Here is an 18816-nt window from a genome sequence, read left to right as displayed (position 1 = left end):
GCCTGTGGAGGAGCTTGTTCAAGGTTTTTCGGTGGAGGAAATTTCCTTCCTTCGAGCCTGCGAGGAACAAAGTCCGTTCTGTCGCCTTTTTTCTGTTTTGCAAATTTCGGGCGTACATTTCGGCGAATGTTGTATTCTTCAGCCAGTTCGGCTGCTTTATCCAAACTTAGTTTCGTCATTCTATCCTGCACCCAGAATCTAACTTCCTCCAAGATTCCTTCATAGAATTGCTCTAGGCCAATGCACTCAACCACTTTGTCGTGATCTTCATATGCGCCTGCGCTCTTTAGCCATTCTGTCATATTAGCTCTGATCTCATAAGCAAACACCTTATGAGATTCTGTACCCTTCCTCGCGTTTATAAAACGCTGCCGAAAGGCCTCAGTCGACAGACGGTATTTCCGCAACAGCGCCGCTTTAACTTTATCGTAGTCTTTAGCCTCGTCGTCGCTAAGGCGTGCGACTACCACGGAAGCCTCACATGGAAGTACAGTCAACAGCTTTTGTGGCCATTTGTCCCTTTCGAAGCCGACCTTTTCGCATGTGCGTTCAAAGTTAACGAGAAAAAGTGCTATGTCCTCGCCCACCCTAAACGGCTGCAGAAGGTCCTTCATTTTGAACTGATCACCTGAAGAAACAGAGCGCCCCGTGGAAATACGAAGTGTCTCTACCTCGAGTTTCTTCAGCTGTAATTCATGCTCTCTTTGTTCTGCTTCCTTTTTCTCTCTAGCTCCTCTCTCTGCGCTTTACGCTCGAGCTCTAGAAGGCGTTCTTCGCGTTCTTTCTTCTCAAGCTCTACAAGCCGCTCCTTCCCTTCTAGTTTTTTCCTCTCTAGAACTGTTTTCCAAGCCTCGTCGGCTTCTTCCTCAGTCACCTCCTCTGCCCGCATTTGCTCTAGAATTGGCTTTTTGCGCTTTGTTGGGCCAACTGATATGCTCCTTGCAGATTTCAAGAAGGTCCTGGACTTTAAGCTTGTCCATCCTGACTTCGCACTCTGCGTCGTTTGCTCCCTGCTAAATTTTGTGCTCAAACCACCCAATTCTTGGCCTGTGGCAACGAAATTTTCTGCAATAAATAAATTGCACCAAACTCGACTAACGACTCCCTGCGCTAGACAATCTGGCGAATCGAGAGACAAATACGCGGCACTCACCGCACCAGGATAGCTGACGCCGGCTCATCCCACCGAGCCGCCATCCACTGTTGGGACTTGGTTAGCGACGCCATCAGCTCCTCCGGTGTTGGTGCCGTGCTAGCTCGAAGAAGCGAGAGGCTCAATTGAGAGGAGAAGAGGAAGAGACTTTATACAATAGGTTACATGTTCCAGGTTCACAGTGAGAGAGAGCTCGCATAAGATGGAGCTCTGTATATCTAGCGAAATAGTTCCCCAGGTCCCCACACAGAGTCCCTAGGCACGCACGTCACATGACGTAACTGCGGGAGAGAGTCCAGAGGAACGCCGAGGGTCAAAGGGCAGCTTGGCGCGAGTTAAAATTTATGACCGCGGCGGAAGCAGCCGCTCCTCGGCGGTGGTATCCGAAACCATTGGAAAGGGCTGCGCCTCCGGCTCCGTCCGTTCCGCTTCACGGTAAATGGCCCCGGAGTCGCGTCTCGGCCGCGGCGCGAAGTGACGAAAACAGAGCAGTTAGACAGCACAGCGTAAACGCAGTTCTTGTAAGATCGGCGCCAACTGCTCTTTGTGTTTCTCTTTTTGGGCGGAGAAGGCGCAGTCAGTCATAAAATCCCGATACACGTCGAAACAAGGACCGAAGAAAATGCGTGGCACAGGAAGACGTTCACTGTGGCCTCTTGGAAAGGCACTTGGCCAGGTGTCCCGTTGAAGCGGCCGTCCGGACGCAACAGGCGGCAGTTTTTTGACGCGCCCGTCGTAGCCGACGTACCATGGTCGACGTCACCGGCTCTGCCAGTCACTTTGAGAATGTCGGAATATACATGGGGCCTCAAACGCCACTCTTAGCCACAGGCGACACCAGGGTGTCGAACTGGAACTGGAACCGAACCGAAAACCGGAACCGAACTCGAACCGCAATAAAAAGGAGGAACCGTTCCAAACCGGTCCACGGTATTCTTCCGATCCACTTTTGCTGGAAACTTACCCTTATTATTTTTTCTTTTATCGCTGCTTCTAAAACGCCTTCTCACTTATTTCCAAAGCACCACTGCACCTTACTTGGAAGAAGGCAGCAGAGCAGGTGACAACACAAAACATAAGAAGCACGCACAAACACAAGGCCAACGCTGCACTTACAATTATATTGACCCAGAACCCGCACTTCTCTCTTCACTTCATGTTTGCAGCCAACTTCTTCCTTATCCTTTTTTCAACAATAACACTGAAGGCACACCGACACATTGGTTCCCCGAGTCCCTGATTGCACCTGCTTCAAAAAGTACCCTTACTAACTTATCCTTAATCCTTTTCAAAACGTTAAGATTGTGAAGGTCAGCTGGACATTTTTGGTGTCTACAAACAACGCAGTCTTTGCAGTGCAACGCGAGACTAGTGCCAGACGTATCCGATATTGTCGTAGCGTGCTCTCTAATCCTATCATTGATACATCTACCTGTATGTCCAATATATTTCTTTCCACAATGAAAGAGAATCTGATAAACGAACCCCTCAATTCTATTGGAGTACCTAGACCGGTGCGAAGTTTTGCATCTAGACTTGAAGTCTTGGCTGTTCACCCGCACACACATCCCTTTTGCTGTGTTTGGTGCCGTTGGAATAACCCGGATGCCGTATCTGTGACCAATAATATTGTGGGTCACGCCATGAACATATGGTACCACTGACCACTTCTTTCTTTGAGGGAAGTCTTCTTTTCGAATCCTTCGCTTGAACGGCAGGACAAGGCTTTCTATTATGCTACATATCAAATACTCAGGATACCCTGCCTCCGAAGCCTCTCAGTCTGGCTTAAAAAACTTTCCCTGAAACGGTGGTGGCAGGATTTGTTGAGAGCCAACGTCAATGAACCTTCGCAACACCTGGGATTTATACGGAAGAAACTGCTTATGCGCTCTAGGCTGGTAAGTCCAACATAAGTGTTCTGGTAAGAATTCGAGATTCAAATCCAAGACTCGCAAAACAGCGAAGTTTTGCAAGTCTATATGCAAAACTTCGCACAGGACTAGGTACTCCAATTGTATTCAGGGGGTTGTTTATCAAATTCCATTGCATTGTGCAAATAAATATATTGGACAGACAGGAAGATGTATCAATGATAGGATTAGAGCTAGAGCACGATACAGCAATATCGGTGTCAAGAAACATTTTATGCATTGCCGCGAAACCTTCAAAACAGTATTTGTTGTTTGTTAACAGCCGCCGGCATGCAGCCTTGTCACTCTGATTCTCGATCGCGTATCAGTTCTGTATTCTTTGTTTGTTAATGCTCGATGTCGCGAGACGCACCTTTATCAGTTTCGTTGTAGCGCAAGATGCACCAAGATCTTCTCGAAGATTCCGGTCACTCGTGTCTTTCTACAATGTTCTAGCTTGTGCTTGTAGCAGTTGCGACGTTATCTAGATTGTTCTGAGCAGCCTTCAATTTGAGCGTTGACGAGTGCGACGGGTATTCTTTGTTCGACGATCGACGAGCACGTTTGTTGCTATCGCCGCCGCCAAGTTGCTTACTTCTTTTGCGGTCGCAAGTCTGCCCAATAAAGAGTTCCTTCAGTGCAATCATCGACTCTTCATTTGTGTCATCGACCTTGTCACCACCAGGTGACTTCTGGTGGAGGTGCTTTCCTTGATACTTCAAGCGAAGACCTCAGCCTTTTCCACTCGCCCTGGAAGACCAGCCTACATGTCACCGAGCCAGCCGCCGACTCCAAGGCCGACAACCTGAACACGGTCTGCTGCCTGACCCCGTTTGACGCCGGAAGGCATCAACTATCGAAATGGCCCAGTCAACAGCACCAGTCGTCTTCGTGCAGCCCAGGGAGCCCCCATCTTCCAAGGATTGCCCTGTGAAGATGCGGAATACTGGATGAACCTTTTGAACCGTGTGGCAGAATTCAACGGCTGGAACGACGGCGCGAAACTATTTATGAAATTTAGAATTAATATGAAGACTGAGGAGATATAAAGTGCTGGCAACAAAATTCTGAGTGTGGTGCGGCGATCAGCTGGGGCTGGGATAAACAAAATGGCGCCGCCCACTCACGAGCGCAGACCGCTGCGTTTGCCTGTGTTTGCACCGTTAGTATCGCTAAACAATGTGCGCCGTGGTGCCTGTCCTGGGCTGTTTTTCAACAGTGCAGGCGCGTAATTGTGCTTCGCCGTGCGTGTCTTAGCTGTTCTTCCAACACTGACCACTCTCAACCAGGCTGTTGAGCTTTAACGCCTGTGCGCCGTGCGTGTCTTAGCTGCTATCCTTCCTTACAGCGCTGACCACTCTCAACCAGGCTGTCGATCTCTCACGCCTGTGCGCCGTGCGTGTCTTAGCCGCTGTCCTTCCTTCCAGCGCTGACCACTCTCAACCAGGCTGTCGATCTCTCACGCCTGTGCGCCGTGCGTGTCTTAGCCGCTGTCCTTCCTTCCAGCGCTGACCACTCTCAACCAGGCTGTCGACCGCTCACGCCTGTGCGCCGTGCGTGTCTTAGCCGCTGTCCTTCCTTCCAGCGCTGACCACTCTCAACCAGGCTGTCGACCTCTCACGCCTGTGCGCCGTGCGTGTCTTAGCCGCTGTCCTTCCTTCCAGCGCTGACCACTCTCAACCAGGCTGTCGATCTCTCACGCCTGTGCGCCGTGCGTGTCTTAGCCGCTGTCATTCCTTCCAGCGCTGACCACTCTCAACCAGGCTGTCGATCTCTCACGCCTGTGCGCCGTGCGTGTCTTAGCCGCTGTCCTTCCTTCCAGCGCTGACCACTCTCAACCAGGCTGTCGACCGCTCACGCCTGTGCGCCGTGCGTGTCTTAGCCGCTGTCCTTCCTTCCAGCGCTGACCACTCTCAACCAGGCTGTCGATCTCTCACGACTGTGCGCCGTGCGTGTCTTAGCCGCTGTCCTTCCTTCCAGCGCTGGCCACTCTCAACCAGGCTGTCGATCTCTCACGCCTGTGCGCCGTGCGTGTCTTAGCCGCTGTCCTTCCTTCCAGCGCTGACCACTCTCAACCAGGCTGTCGATCTCTCACGCCTGTGCGCCGTGCGTGTCTTAGCCGCTGTCCTTCCTTCCAGCGCTGACCACTCTCAACCAGGCTGTCGATCTCTCACGCCTGTGCGCCGTGCGTGTCTTAGCCGCTGTCCTTCCTTCCAGCGCTGACCACTCTCATCCAGGCTGTCGATCTCTCACGCCTGTGCGCCGTGCATGTCTTAGCCGCTGTCCTTCCTTCCAGCGCTGACCACTCTCAACCAGGCTGTCGATCTCTCACGCCTGTGCGCCGTGTGTGTCTTAGCCACTGTCCTTCCTTCCAGCGCTGACCACTCTCAACCAGGCTATCGATCTCTCACGCCTGTGCGCCGTGCGTGTCTTAACCGCTGTCCTTCCTTCCAGCGCTGACCACTCTCAACCAGGCTGTCGACCTCGCTTTGCGCGTATCTTTGTTCTGCCTCCGTCATTGTGCGTGATGCATAGGCGACCAGCCGCCAATTACCACCGTAGTTCTTCAGAAGGGCAGCACCAATCCAATTTTTCGAAGCATCAGCAACGACCTTGGTCTCTTTAGCATGATCGAAAATGGCTAGCAAAGGAGGACCACTCAGTGCGTCACAGACAGCTTGCCATTCCTTACAGTAATTTGCAGACCATTCAAAAAGGGCGTCTTTTTTAATGAGGCTTCGTAGAAGCGTCGTCCTTTCCGCTAGATGCGGTATATACTTTCCGAAGTAGTTCACTACCCCGAACATTCTGTGAACGCCGGCTTTGTCCTTTGGCTGAGGCATTTCAATTATTGGTGCGATCAGTGCGGGGTTAGGTCTTATTCCGTCTTTGTTTATGATGTCACCCAAAAAGTCAATTACCGTGACACCGAATTTGCATTTCGCCGCATTGAGCGTCAGGCCGGCCTTTTTGGCTAGTTGCAAGGCTGTGCGGAGGCGAGTATCGTGCTCTTCCCTTGTGCTCCCCCATATCAACATGTCATTGACATAGATTCGGACCCCTGGAGCCTGGTGGAATATTTCATTCATAGTTCTCTGGAAAACCTCAGGCGCCGAAGCAATGCCGAAGGGAAGTCGCAAGAAACGGTAGCGTCCGAAGGGTGTTCCGATTGTGCCTTTGATGTAGCTTCATCTAAGGGGATTTGGTGGAGCACCGAATGCGCGTCGATGCGAGAGAAAAAGGAGGCCCCGGCAAACTCAGCCTCAATGTCATCTCGCTTAGGCATTTGATAATGTTCTCGCTTTAGGTACTCGTTAATTCGTCTGGGGTCAATGCATATGCGCAGCTTTCCATCCTTTTTTCTTGCTGCAACAAACGGACTCACCCAATCAGTGGGTTCAATGACTTTGGCCACGATGCCAGCCCGCTCCATCCGATCCAACTCTTCTCGCAGAGGCTCGAGCCCCGTCAAGGGCACCCGTCGCACCGGCTGGACTACCGGTGTTGCACCCTCACGCAGACCCATGTGGTAAGGGCGTGCTAGGCAGCCGATGCCCTGAAACAACTCGGGAAAATCCTTAACCACTTGGTCAGTGCTGTTCATGTGCACAGTGTTCACAGAACGCGACAACAGACCTAACGCTTCACTTGCAGACATATGTTATGTTGAGGCAGAAAAGGAAAGGAAAATAAAGAGCCTCGGCCCGTGCCACTTAGTATAACGGGCTTCACTTGCAGACAGTCCCAATATGGCCTGGTTGCCCTTTTTTACAATGAAGTCGAAGTACCCACTTTGGTCGTTCACAACCAGTTGGAGCGTAGCCACGCCGATGTGCTTTATAGGATTACCGGTGTATGAGAGGAGGACGGAGGGGCTTGGTCTTAAACCAGACTTCGCTTTGAGCCTTTGAAAAACGGAGTAAGGCAATAAATTCGCTTGCGAGCCTGTGTCTACTTTCAGAGACACTACTTGGGAAGCCACTCTCGCGTGAATGACCCAATCAGCTCTGTTGCCTAAGCAGACGTCGAGTATTTCAAAACCTTCCTGCTCGCCGCGTACTTCGCTTACTTGAGACACGTTTTTGCAACAGGCCGAAAAATGGTTAGCGCCACGGCACCGGAAGCATGTTTTGCCGAACGCTGGGCATCTGCCGCGTTCGTGGACACGGTTGCACTTGGAGCATTTGAACTGCCGGCGTGTTTTTATACGAGCAACTTCCTGTTCTCGTTGAGCCTCGTCCTGCTCTGGACATTCTGCACACTGTTCACAGGCTGAAAAGTTGCCTTGCTGGCGCGTTTCAATTTGTGCTACTTGCTTCTCCGCCTGAGCCCATGTGTTGTGTTGTTCGGCGCACACCTCTTCAGCCTTGCAAATTTCCTCCGCCCTCAGTAAAGTAAGGTCCTTAACTTTCAGCATCTTTTCGCGCAATTTCGGATTATTTGTGCCAAAGACAACCTGGTCCCTGACCATGGAGTCACTCAAGGTTCCAAAATTGCAGCTTCGTGCAAGTCTCTTCAAGTCCCGTGAAAAGCGTTCGAAGGGTTCGGCCTCAGCTTGCGTTCTTGAACGAAAGACATAGCGTTTGTACACTTCGTTTTGCTGCTCTTTGCAGCATTCCTCGAACTTCTTTGTAACAATTTGATAATCTTCCTTGCCTTCGTTCTCCGAAAACAAAAAGTTGTTGAATACCTCTAGGGCGTCTTCCCCGGCTACGGTGAGCAGCAGTGCGATTTTGGCTCCTTCCGTCCGTGGTTCTTTCGTCGACTCAGTGGCCTGCAGGAACAGCTCGAACCGTTGCTTGAAGAGGCTCCAGTTCTTCGCGGTGCTACCGGACAGCACCAGCGGCTGCGGTGGCTTCACTAAGTCTATCGTGCAGTGCACAGTGCACCACCGCTTCGATCAGCGCGTTACTGCATACGTGAACGCTATCCAACTTCTGACACCATGTTCCAGCGTCCAACAACGAACAAGCAGCATGGAAGCAAGAAGAAGAAGAGCGTTTATTCGAGATTGCATGCTGGTATTTATAGCCTACAAGCGGCTGCATGATAACGGCCAGAGCGCATGCGCGACTGATACATTACAGTCTGGTTATCGCAGCAGTAAGCTTGTATTTACCAGTCGTTGCTGCTATTTTCGTTTTGTCGATTTTTAGCTGCTTTTGGAACTGTTATCCATGTCTTGTGCTGTATGCAGACTTGCAGTATTTTGTTTTTACAGACCCCCTGTAAAATTTGGACGAATACGATACGAGTATGTTTGTGACTTCAGTGCTCACCATTTCGCGTAGGGAAGCGCGCGCAGCGATCGGCGCGGCGGCGGCTTGCATAACACTGCAACACAGCTGGGACATCGCCGCCTCCAACACTGATCAGCCCATCTTCAGCGCGGTTCGCCCGGCTCCTGTATCGACGTTGCGTTCGTGTCCAGTGGCATCGAGGTGATCTGGCGTCGTGCACCATCTCTCTCTGGGGCTCGGACCACTTCTCCATCACCATAGAGCCCACTGCTAAAGAAGCGCGCCTTATGCGTACCTACTCAATAGTAGATTGGGGTCGCATTCGCCGTGAGGTAGACTCCGCCGCTGCATCCGGTACCGATTACTTCACCAGTCTCGTCCGGAGCGCTGTCGCAGCCACGCGTCGCGCAGTGGTGAGAGCTGGTGAGCCAACACCCGACAAGAAGCTGCTCGATCTGCGCGACATGATATGTAAGGAAGAGCTCAGGGCGCGACGGATTGACAGACCGGAAGACTGGACGGTTTACAATCGCTGGACGCGGCAGCAAGGCGGCACGCCAACGAGCTCTACCGCCGGCAGTGGGCATCTCAGTGCAACACGATGGAGGATTGCAGCTCGCAGCGGCTCTTCACCACCCTGCGGCGCATCACTACACCTCAGGCGAACCCTCAGCCCCTCGCCGCTCTCGCCATCTCAAGCGGCCAAACAAACTAGCAGCTAGCTGAGCGGTTCGCTGACCGACCGGATTGCGCCCAATGCTCCGTGAGCACCGCTGCCACCGCAGCGAATACACCGAGCCCCGAGTACCGATGTCAGTGTCCTTTCCTCCGCCCCGGATGGACCTCGAATCTTTAAAGCAATCAGATATAGTAGTGATCTGCCAAGAAATAGGAATTGAACTTGGCACGATTGCGCGAAAACCGCATATCGTAAAAGTTATAACTACCAGAGTGAACGAGGAAGAAGTGAGCGAATGACAGGAGCTAATCTAAGAAAGGAGAACGGCTGATAACAAAAATAGTCTGCTGGAACAAAAGCAATGCGATCGCCAGCTTGAGCTTCAGCACGCCTGCAACAGGAGATCGAGTTGAAGAGGCTCGACGCAGAGTCAAAGAAAGCCGAAGCTGGTTACGCTCATCCCCAGTCCTCCAGCCCATTAAGGAGAGAAACAATCAAAATCAAGGATTTCATGCTACCCCTCCAATTATGCGAGGACATTGGTATATTTTTCGTGAACTTCGAAAGGGTTTGAAAAAATTCCATGCTTAAGAAAAATGTGTGGCCGCAGCAACTACTGACCTTGGTGTCGTGTAAGGGAGCAGGCACAATTAGGAGACTCAGAGAACGAGAACCTGAGGACTCCGATGTCTTAAAGGCAAGTCTCTTAGAGAAGTATCGTGTGTCTGCCGAGACTTTTCGAAAAGGTTTCAGAAAATGCACAAAAACTAAAGACGAATCCTACCTAGAGCTCGGTTTGGTTTGGTTTGGTTTGTGGGGTTTAACGTCCCAAAGCGACTCAGGCTATGAGAGACGCCGTAGTGGAGGCCTACGGAAATTTCTACCACCTGGGGTTCTTTAACATGCACTGACATCGCATAGCACACGGACGCCACTCCGTTTTCGTCTCCATCGAAACGCAGCCGCCGATGCCGGGATTCGATCCCGCTTCCTTGGGCCCAGTAGCCGAGCGCCGTAATAACTGCGCCACTCCGGCGGTGCTACCTAGAGTTCGGGTATAACTGGAAAGGCTGTGGCTAAAGGTACGTCGGACGGACCCCATAGAGAAACATACTTACGTAAAGAGCGGCCACTTGCATAGGGCCCTGCGGCCGAGCAGCGCCAGCGCCCCAAGCGGCTGGTCAGACCGCTAATTATGTCCTCCGAGATTTTCGGCACGTCGTTTGCTCTGTTTTAGTTTCGGTTTCGATAGAAATGCTTTCAATTCTGACTTACCTTTAGCTGTTAAAATATCACCTATATAGTCTAGAGTTGCGCGCAAGTGCTTCAACGATGCCATGCATACGGACATATTAAAGTCGCGGATTGCAGCCTCTTTACTGGAAATACCAGCAAGGTTCTCGCGGATCATAAGCGTGGCTGACTTATTTTCATTCTAAAACAGCGCAAAAGAACAGGGACGAGAGAACGAAACGTACAACACGAGCGCTGGACACACAGCGCCCGTGTTGTACGTTTCGGTCTCTCGTTCATGTTCTTTTGCGCTGTTTTAGAATGTATACATACCAACTCGCCCAGGCTTCTATATTGTGGCTGACTTAGTTCATGCAGATTAGAATAATGCGATCAGAGCTGTTCTTATTGTAATTTTTCGCAGTTATTGGGCCGCGTTTCTCAGTAGCACACAAGGAGGCAGTGGTTCCATACAAAAAAGTTTTTCCTTTTTGCGTATTGAATGGTACAGAAAAAATACTGGATCACACACTTTATAAAATACATCATGTTACAAAGAGCAACAAGATTGATGGTATGGTGAAGCACGCGGAACAGTGTCACGATGAAGAAATTTCACATACCGGCTGTGTGTCTTTCCTTTAAAACATCATCCGTGAGAACAGAAAAGGAGTTGCGAACTGGTAGACACAAGTAAGGAGGAAAGAATGGAGGCACAGCCCGCGCGGAATTCTTATTAATCAGCCTTGATCAGTAGGCTGCTCAGCAATTTAAACACACCACACTGAATACAAAATAGTAACCCAATGCTATGCTTGACGACAAAATTGCCCTCTGCCCGTATGGTAAAGGTATTACAGGGAGTTCACTGTTAGCGACTAATAACAGTAGATGTCGTCAAAATACAGGCCACGAAAAGGAAGCAGCGCATTTTAAACCCCAACGAGAATGCTTTAGCCATGACAAGAAATTCGGCATGTAAAAATGGTGCTTACGAAGCGGCAAAAGCCCATGCATTGTGCAAATACAGCGCAGTAAACACCATTTATAAAACTATACAAAATGCACAACACACAGTTCTTGTACTGCCGAATAAAAGTTTGTGTTAAGATAAATTTTAGCCCTCGAAACCTTCTCTGTCGTAAAGCTGTCTAAGAAAATTACGCAATCGAAGGAATGTACATGTTCTAACCAATGCTAACCTCGAGCAGGCGGGGGTGTAAATTCCATGAACACAAAATTCAACGATGACAGAAAGACGCAGGCCCGATCACTTGTTTTCTCTTCATCTAATACCAAAAAATATTGCTGTTCGAAGGGAACCGGGTCATTCGCGCTTCCGGCTTTCCGGTTCTGCACTCATGTACTGCGGTGCAGCGGGTCTTCGCCTCGACAGGCTCGCCGCAAGAAACATCCAATTTCCTCTGTCTGAATGTGAGGAACGAGCATAGCATTTCACATAGATTAGCGCATGATATATGCTTTGTTATGCAGGGCGAGATGAGTGTGTTGTGACGGCGCTTGAACTTCGGAGGTCTGCGCAGGATCAAAGACAGCGTAAATGCTAGGAATAGCTCGCTTACATTACGGGCAGATCGAGGTGATAGTTTAGTGCGAAGCGAAAGCTGCTCGTGAACGCGCGCATCTCGATGCCAGGTGGTGCCGTACGTCGCGTCGACTCGTCACTCGCCTATAGCTGTGTGCATTTGATGGCAGTGAGGCCAGACGAGGAATTAAAATCGAACTGTTTATTGATACTTAAAAAAACGATTCGGTCAGTCTGCAGAGGGTCGCTTGTCTGAATCTGGTGCGCCTTCGTGCGCGTCTGCGCTTCGTCTCGTCTCGGCTCCGAATGCCCCTCCTCGAGGCGTCGAGTCCCCGCGTTTCGTCTTCGAAGCGTAAAGTTCGCAGGGAGACATAACTCAGGCGGGGTTCGCGGACCGGGAAGTCCCCCCACGGTCGTAACGGAGGTGGATAGATCAACAGACCTACCGAGCGAGCGTGCCCGTCGTGCGCTTCCGCGTGGCGTAAGCACGCCCTCTCGGGCCGCCGCGGTTTCCGGAGAGTTGGGTCGTCTCGACTGATGAACTGTGTGCTCACACATTACAAGCGGTGCTCGCCGCACACAATGCTGAGTGAAGACAGTGATCTGAAACTACGTTAGAACGGACGAATCTTTCGTTGCATCTCATCGTGAGTCGCCAAGGCTAGCAAGGTGCATTCACACGTAGCAAGCGGAATGCGGACATATGTACTACGTTCGACGTGCATTTAGCCGTGAGCCTATATCGGCCCCCGCCGTATCTATACGAGAATCAAATGGGTACGTCGGACGTATCTTTAGACACTTCGAACTTGAAAACGAGCCTAAAGGAAACGTTAAAGAGCGCTGGCGTACACGGTGACGCAGACACGCTTGTGAGATGCATGTGTCTGGAGCAATTTTATGACAAATATTCCAGATGGCATGAGCTTGTGGATTCTCGACAGGGCTGAGCTAAACAAAATGCAGAAGACCGCTGAACTCGCGGAATAGTATGCATCACGCCGCGCCTTACAGGAAAATCGTGGTTCAAGCTAGAGTACAATACAGATCGTAATTATTGGCCCGGGCCAAGCTGCATTTCGCGTTACCGGACTGAGCCCGGCCCGGCTTCTCCGATACAAACCCGGGCCTGGCCAGAGCCCGTGGAAACTACGGCCTATTCTGCGGGGCCCGGCCCGCCAAGGGCCTGGCAGAGGCCCGAAAAAAGCATTCATGAGCTAAGCGCGGTTCAAATGTAGATGCTGTTATTTCTATTTCCTTGAAAAGAGGCCCTCGTTTTTATAACCGTGGGCGAAACTCTAATTCCTAGTTCTGATGGCATTGGTTTTTGTTTGTGTTTGCACAGTGGCTTGGATCCACGGATGCGAATTTCCCGAAATTAATGCTATCGTAAGTGGTTTTCAGTTCTCGAGTGGTTCGTACAAATTTTTAAAGAATATGTGAAACGTCTGAGTTCAAAATCGTTTCGCTGCTAGAGCTCACAGTATCACGCCATAGAAGCCTGCGGAGGCTGTCCTCAGTTAGACGTCTGCTCTGTAGATTTCGGTGCGTATATATATATATATATATATATATATATATATATAGCGAAGGGTACGCTTCATTTATATATATATATATTTTGTGAGCCTTCCGTGGATATATATATATATATCGATGCCCCGATAGAGCTCACAGTGCGTATATATATATATATATATATATATATATATATATATATATATATATATATATATATACGCACCGAAATCCACAGAGCAGACGTCTAACCAAGGAGAGGCTCCGCAGGCTTCTTTAGCGTTATACTGCGAGCTCTATCGGCGCATCGATTTTGAACTCAGAAGTATATATATATATATAGTCAACTTCAGTGTCCTCTACTTCCAGGCGCAGCAAGAACATGGGGACACCAGGTGGCATTACTCCCCCTCTTAAAAAAACAAATAAGGGACGGAGCGGGAGGTAAGGTGTTCTACGCGACAACGAAACAAGCGCATAGCGCACTACCGCGTGAAATAGGGCTTCATAAGGACAGCGTGCACGACCTCGGAGCGTGGTTGCCGACGCGAGGGCTGCACAGTACCCACTGGAAGACCTTCGTATGTTACTTCCGTGAGTCGGCGCAGAACTGCGTAAGGTCCGAAGTAACTGGAAATCAGTTTATCACACAAGCCGGGCCGACGCACCGGGGTCCACACCCAAACTTTCTCTCCGGGATGGTAGGCGACGTGTCGATGACGCAGGTTGTAGCGGCGTGCATCCGTGCCCTGCTGTTGCTGAATGTGAATGCGGGCAAGTTGACGTGCTTCCTCAGCGCACTAAGCAAACTGTTCGGCGTCTGGCATGAGTGGATGATCATCTGTGCAGCTCGGAAGCATAGCATCCAACATTTTCTGAACGTCACGTCCGTAGACTAGGCGAAATGGTGTAAAACGCATCGTCTCTTGGGTGGCCGTGTTGTAGGCATATGTGATGTAGGGGAGAATTTCATCCCAGGTTTTGTGCTGCGAGTTTATGTACATTGCGATCATGTCGGCGATGGTTTTGTTGAGTCTCCGTGAGGCCATTTGTCTGCGGGTGATATGCAGTAGTTTTTCGGTGGCTGGTATGACTTAGCTCGAGCACGTCGTGCATGAGCTGTGCCGTAAACGCGGTGCCTCGATCTGTTACGACTAGGGACGGTGCGCCATGACGCAACCCGATTTGCGGCATAAAGAATTGAGCGATCTCAATTGATGTGTCCCGCTGCACTGCCTTGGTTTCCACATAACGTGTGAGATAGTCGGTCGCGACTATAATCCATTTGTTACCCATCGATGACAGCGGAAATGGGCCCAGTAGGTCGATGCCGACTTGGTCAAACGGCATCCGAGATGGAATAATAGGTTGGAGCAAACCCGCGGGTTTGAAAGGAGGTACCTTTCGACGTTGACACTCGCGGCAGCCTCTGACGTAGCGATGGACGGCGTCAGAAAGTTTAGGCCAATAATAGGCTTGACGAACTCGAGCGAGTGTGCGTGCAAAGCCCAAGTGGCCGGAGGTGGGCTCATCGTGGCAAGCAAAAAGGATATCGTCGCGAAGGTCGGCCGGCACGACAAGGAGGTGCGCTCGATCAACAGTGCTGGAGTTTTTCTTGAATAAAACGCCATTCCGAAGACAGAATGCAGACAGGTGCCTTCCAAACTGGCGGGGGACGTCAGCAGCGCCCTCCAGATGGTCAATGACAGGTCGAAGGTCTGGGTCAGCTCGCTGTCGGGTCATTATGTCCGAGGCATTCAGCAGTCCAAGAAAACCTCTGTCATCCGTGACGTTATCAACAAATCCGACGGGTGCTCGCGAGTGCGCGTCAGCATCTTCGTGCTTCTGACCAGATTTGTACCCAATGGAGTAATCAAATTCCTGAAGGCGAACGCTCCATCGTGCTAGGCGCCCCGATTGATCACGGAGATTGGCCAGCCAGCACAAAGAATGGTGGTCAGTAACCACTTTAAACGCGCGGCCATAGAGGTAAGGCCTAAATGTCATAGTTGCCCACGTAACTGCGAGACATTCCTTTTCCGTAGTGGAATAATTTGTTTCAGCGCGGGAGAGCGTGCGGCTGGCATACGCAATGACCCTTTCCACGCCAGCTTGGTGTTGAACGAGTACAGCGCCAAGGCCGATGTTGCTGGCGTCGGTGTGGACTTCGGTGGCAGCGTCTTCATCAAAGTGCGCAAGAACAGGGGTAGTTTGCAGTCGTCTGCGTAGCTCCGCAAAAGCCTCCTGTTGCTCGGCGGCCCACACGAACTGTGTATCATCCCGCGTGAGGCGGGTGAGGGGTGCGGCTATCTTGGAAAAATCGGCGATGAAGCGGCGGTAGTACGCACACAAACCCAGGAAACGTTTTAAACTCCTCTTCGTGGCAGGAACGGGAAATTTTGCGACAGCGGCAGTTTTGTCGGGGTCTGGCCTAACGCCTGCGGCACTTACAAGATGACCAAGAAACTTCAACTCTTTGAAGCCAAAGTGGCACTTCTCGGGCTTGAGCGTCAAGTCAGCTGACCAGAGGGCATCTAATACTGTTCGAAGGCGTTCGAGGTGTTCTCCAAAGGTTTCAGAGAACACGACAACGTCGTCGAGATAAACTAAACAGATTTGCCATTTGAGGCCGGCGAGAACGGTGTCCATCATGCGCTGAAAAGTAGCCGGCGATGAACATAGGCCGAATGGCAGCACTTTAAACTCATACAGTCCATCTAGGGTAACAAAAGCTGTTTTTTCGCGGTCCCGATCATCGACCTCAATCTGCCCGTACCCGCTCTTCAAGTCAATGGAGGAGAAGTGCTGGGCGCGGCGAAGCTTGTCGAGCGAATCGTCGATACGGGGCAACGGGTAGACGTCTTTTTTGTGATGTCGTTCAACTTTCGATAATCAACACAGCAGCGAAGGGTGCCATCCTTTTTTTTCACAAGCACGGCAGGGGACGACCACGGACTGTTGGAGGGTTGGATGACACCATCACGAAGCATCTCCTGAACCTGTGTGTGAATCGCTTCACGCTCCGTCGTTGAGATGCGGTACGGCTGCTGGCGTATAGGGCGGGCATCGTCTGGAGTAATTATACGGTGCTTCACAAGAGGCGTCTGCCGAATTTTCGATGATGTCGCGAAACAAGCACTGTATTTTAGAAGGAGAGAATGTAGGTCGTGCTGCTGTGTTTCCGAGAGATCTCTACTAATATCCAGACGATCAAGGGATGGGTGCACATTTTCAACTTCTCCGAACGTAAAACATTCAGAAACGTCCGCTAAGGCGTCGGCGACTGCAATTGCGATAGCGCGGAAAAGATGGCGGGGCTCGTTCGTGAAGTTAGTCACCAGGAGCTCAGATCGGCCGTTACGGAGATGGATGAGACTCCGCGCCGATGTGATGCTGTGGGTAAGCAAAAGGGACTGGTTGCCCCCAGCGACCGCCGTTCCGTCACGCAGTTCATCGCAGTTAACAGTCACAAAAACACTGGTACGTGGCGGAATAGAAACGCTCTCGGCGGAAATTCGAAGAAGGGCGTGGCTTTGGTGGTCTGAGGTGTTAGTATCATCCGCTTTCTCGGTCGAAAAGGTCACGGTACGCTTTCGGAGATCGATAATGGCCCCATACTCCCGAAGAAAATCGACACCAAGGATACAGTCGCGGGAGCAGTCAGGTATTACAAGGCAGCTGACAACAAACGTGGAGTTGCGAATTTGGACTCTCGCCGTGCACTGACCGCTCGGTGTTATGACATGTCCGCCAGCGGTTCGAATCTGCGTGCCAGACCATGGCGTCATCACTTTTTTTAAAAGCGCCGCTAGCTTCCCGCTTAAAACCGTAAAATCAGCACCAGTGTCTACCAATGCGCTAACATTATAGCCGTCGAGGACCACGGGTATATCCAGCGAGAGTCTATCTTCACGTGTACGAACTGTCGTTGGGGCCGTCTAGTCGCGGTCGCTCACAGGTGGCTTTGTCGGGGGTCTTCGTCGCGTCGATTTGAAGCGACCTCGCCCCCTGAAGTCGCTGTCTTTAGTTTTCCCGGCTCGGTTTAGACGGCCGTCACTGCGCCATCCAGGAGGAGCTGGTCTGCGAGGATAGTCGGCGTGGAGACGGAGATCGTGACTGTCGTCTAAAAGTTGGCGTCATTCGCTGCTGGGCTACGTAGTCCTCAATATCCCGGGGTCGTTGGCCTAAAGGAGGGCTACGCATGTCGAAGGGGGAACCCTTCAGTCCCAGTTGTCGATATGGACACTGTCGATACAGGTGGACAGGTTCTCCGCAGTAGAAGCACAGGCGCTACCGATTTGGGGCACGCCACAAGTCTGCCTTTCAGTGGGGTGGTCGGCGGTTGTCGATGTACGGCTCGGGGTGGGCTGAATACAGCGAGCCTTGGTCGGGTGGCGGTAATTGTGTGGAATCAGTTGGGGGACGTCGCAAGATGTCCGCATTGGTTGGCCGACAGGACTCGGTGGAAAAGGATGGAGGGTTAGCAGATGGTACCGAAGGCCGAAATGCTTGTTGGAGCTCTTCCAGACAATACTAGCGATAGAGCCGACCGTCGGCTGGGGAGCACCGAATAGCGTCTGTAGCTCTTCACGCAAAATGGAGCGGATGATGTCGCGAAGAAGATCCGGACTAGCCCCGAAGGCCGAATGCGGCTCCGTGAGCGAAGCGGCGAGTACCGGCCTGTCGTAGTTCGTAGACCGCTGCTGGAGCATCCTTTCCATCGTGATTGCCTCCGAAAGAAACTCGGCAACTGTGCTCGGCGGATTGCGCACGAGCCCAGCGAACAGTTGTTCCTTAACGCCGTGCATAAGATGGCGTACCTTTTTCTCTTCGGGCATGGCCGGGTCAGATCGTCGGAACAGCCTAGTCATGTCCTCCACGTACATGGTTATGGTCTCTTTCGGCATCTGTATGCGACAGCGTAAAGCCTTTTCCGCGCGTTCTCGGTGATCCGGACTGGTGTAGGTGTCCAGCATGCAGCGGCAGAACTCGCGCCACGATGTTAGGGCGCCTTCGCGATTCTCGTACCAAGTACGAGCGCCATCTTCCAGGCTAAAGAAGACGTTCCTGAGCTTTGCGGCGTCGTCCCATTTATTAAATGCGGCGACGCGTTCAAACTGGGTGAGCCAGTCTTCGACGTCTTCCGTCTGACAGCCGTGGAAAGCCTTAGGCAGTCGTGGGTTCTGGAAAGTGTAATACGTTGGAGTTTGCATGACAGGTCGAGGGGCGGCTGCGGTGGTGAATTCCAACGGCCCGTGCTCAGGTGGTAGGCCTAGGTTCCTCCGGCTAGCGCGGTGAACAGGCGTGTCAATTGGCACAGGACCTGAATCCTGGGTATGCGGAGGAGTGCGGGACATATACTGGGATCGATACCCTGCGCCGACACCAAAATATGTCACGGAAAACAGGGCTAGACGTGACAGACGACGGGACGAAGCTGTACCAGCAGGCAAAGTTCGGCGCACAGCACGCGAGTCAACTTCAGTGTCCTCTTCTTCCAGGCGCAGCAAGAACATGGGGACACCAGGTGGCAT

The 18816-nt window shown here is 51.5% G+C and overlaps 1 protein-coding gene across 1 annotated transcript; it reads right to left on the bottom strand.

The window, feature by feature from the left end:
* Positions 1-1961: 1961 nt before the first annotated feature.
* On the bottom strand, positions 1962-18816 carry LOC146200809 (uncharacterized). Its single transcript, XM_084592435.1, has 3 exons — positions 17833-18816; positions 6452-6622; positions 1962-2009 (listed from the first exon to the last, which is right to left on the bottom strand). Exons 1-3 carry the CDS (start codon positions 18814-18816, stop codon positions 1962-1964), a joined length of 1203 nt encoding a protein of 400 aa, XP_084448561.1.

The sequence above is a fragment of the Amblyomma maculatum genome, chromosome 2 (assembly GCF_055883805.1).
Source record: "Amblyomma maculatum isolate TAMU_Amacu chromosome 2, ASM5588380v1, whole genome shotgun sequence".
Classification (NCBI taxonomy): Eukaryota; Metazoa; Arthropoda; class Arachnida; order Ixodida; family Ixodidae; genus Amblyomma; species Amblyomma maculatum.
The sequence above is the reverse complement of the archived record's forward strand: the minus strand, read 5'-3'. Positions and strand labels throughout refer to the sequence as shown.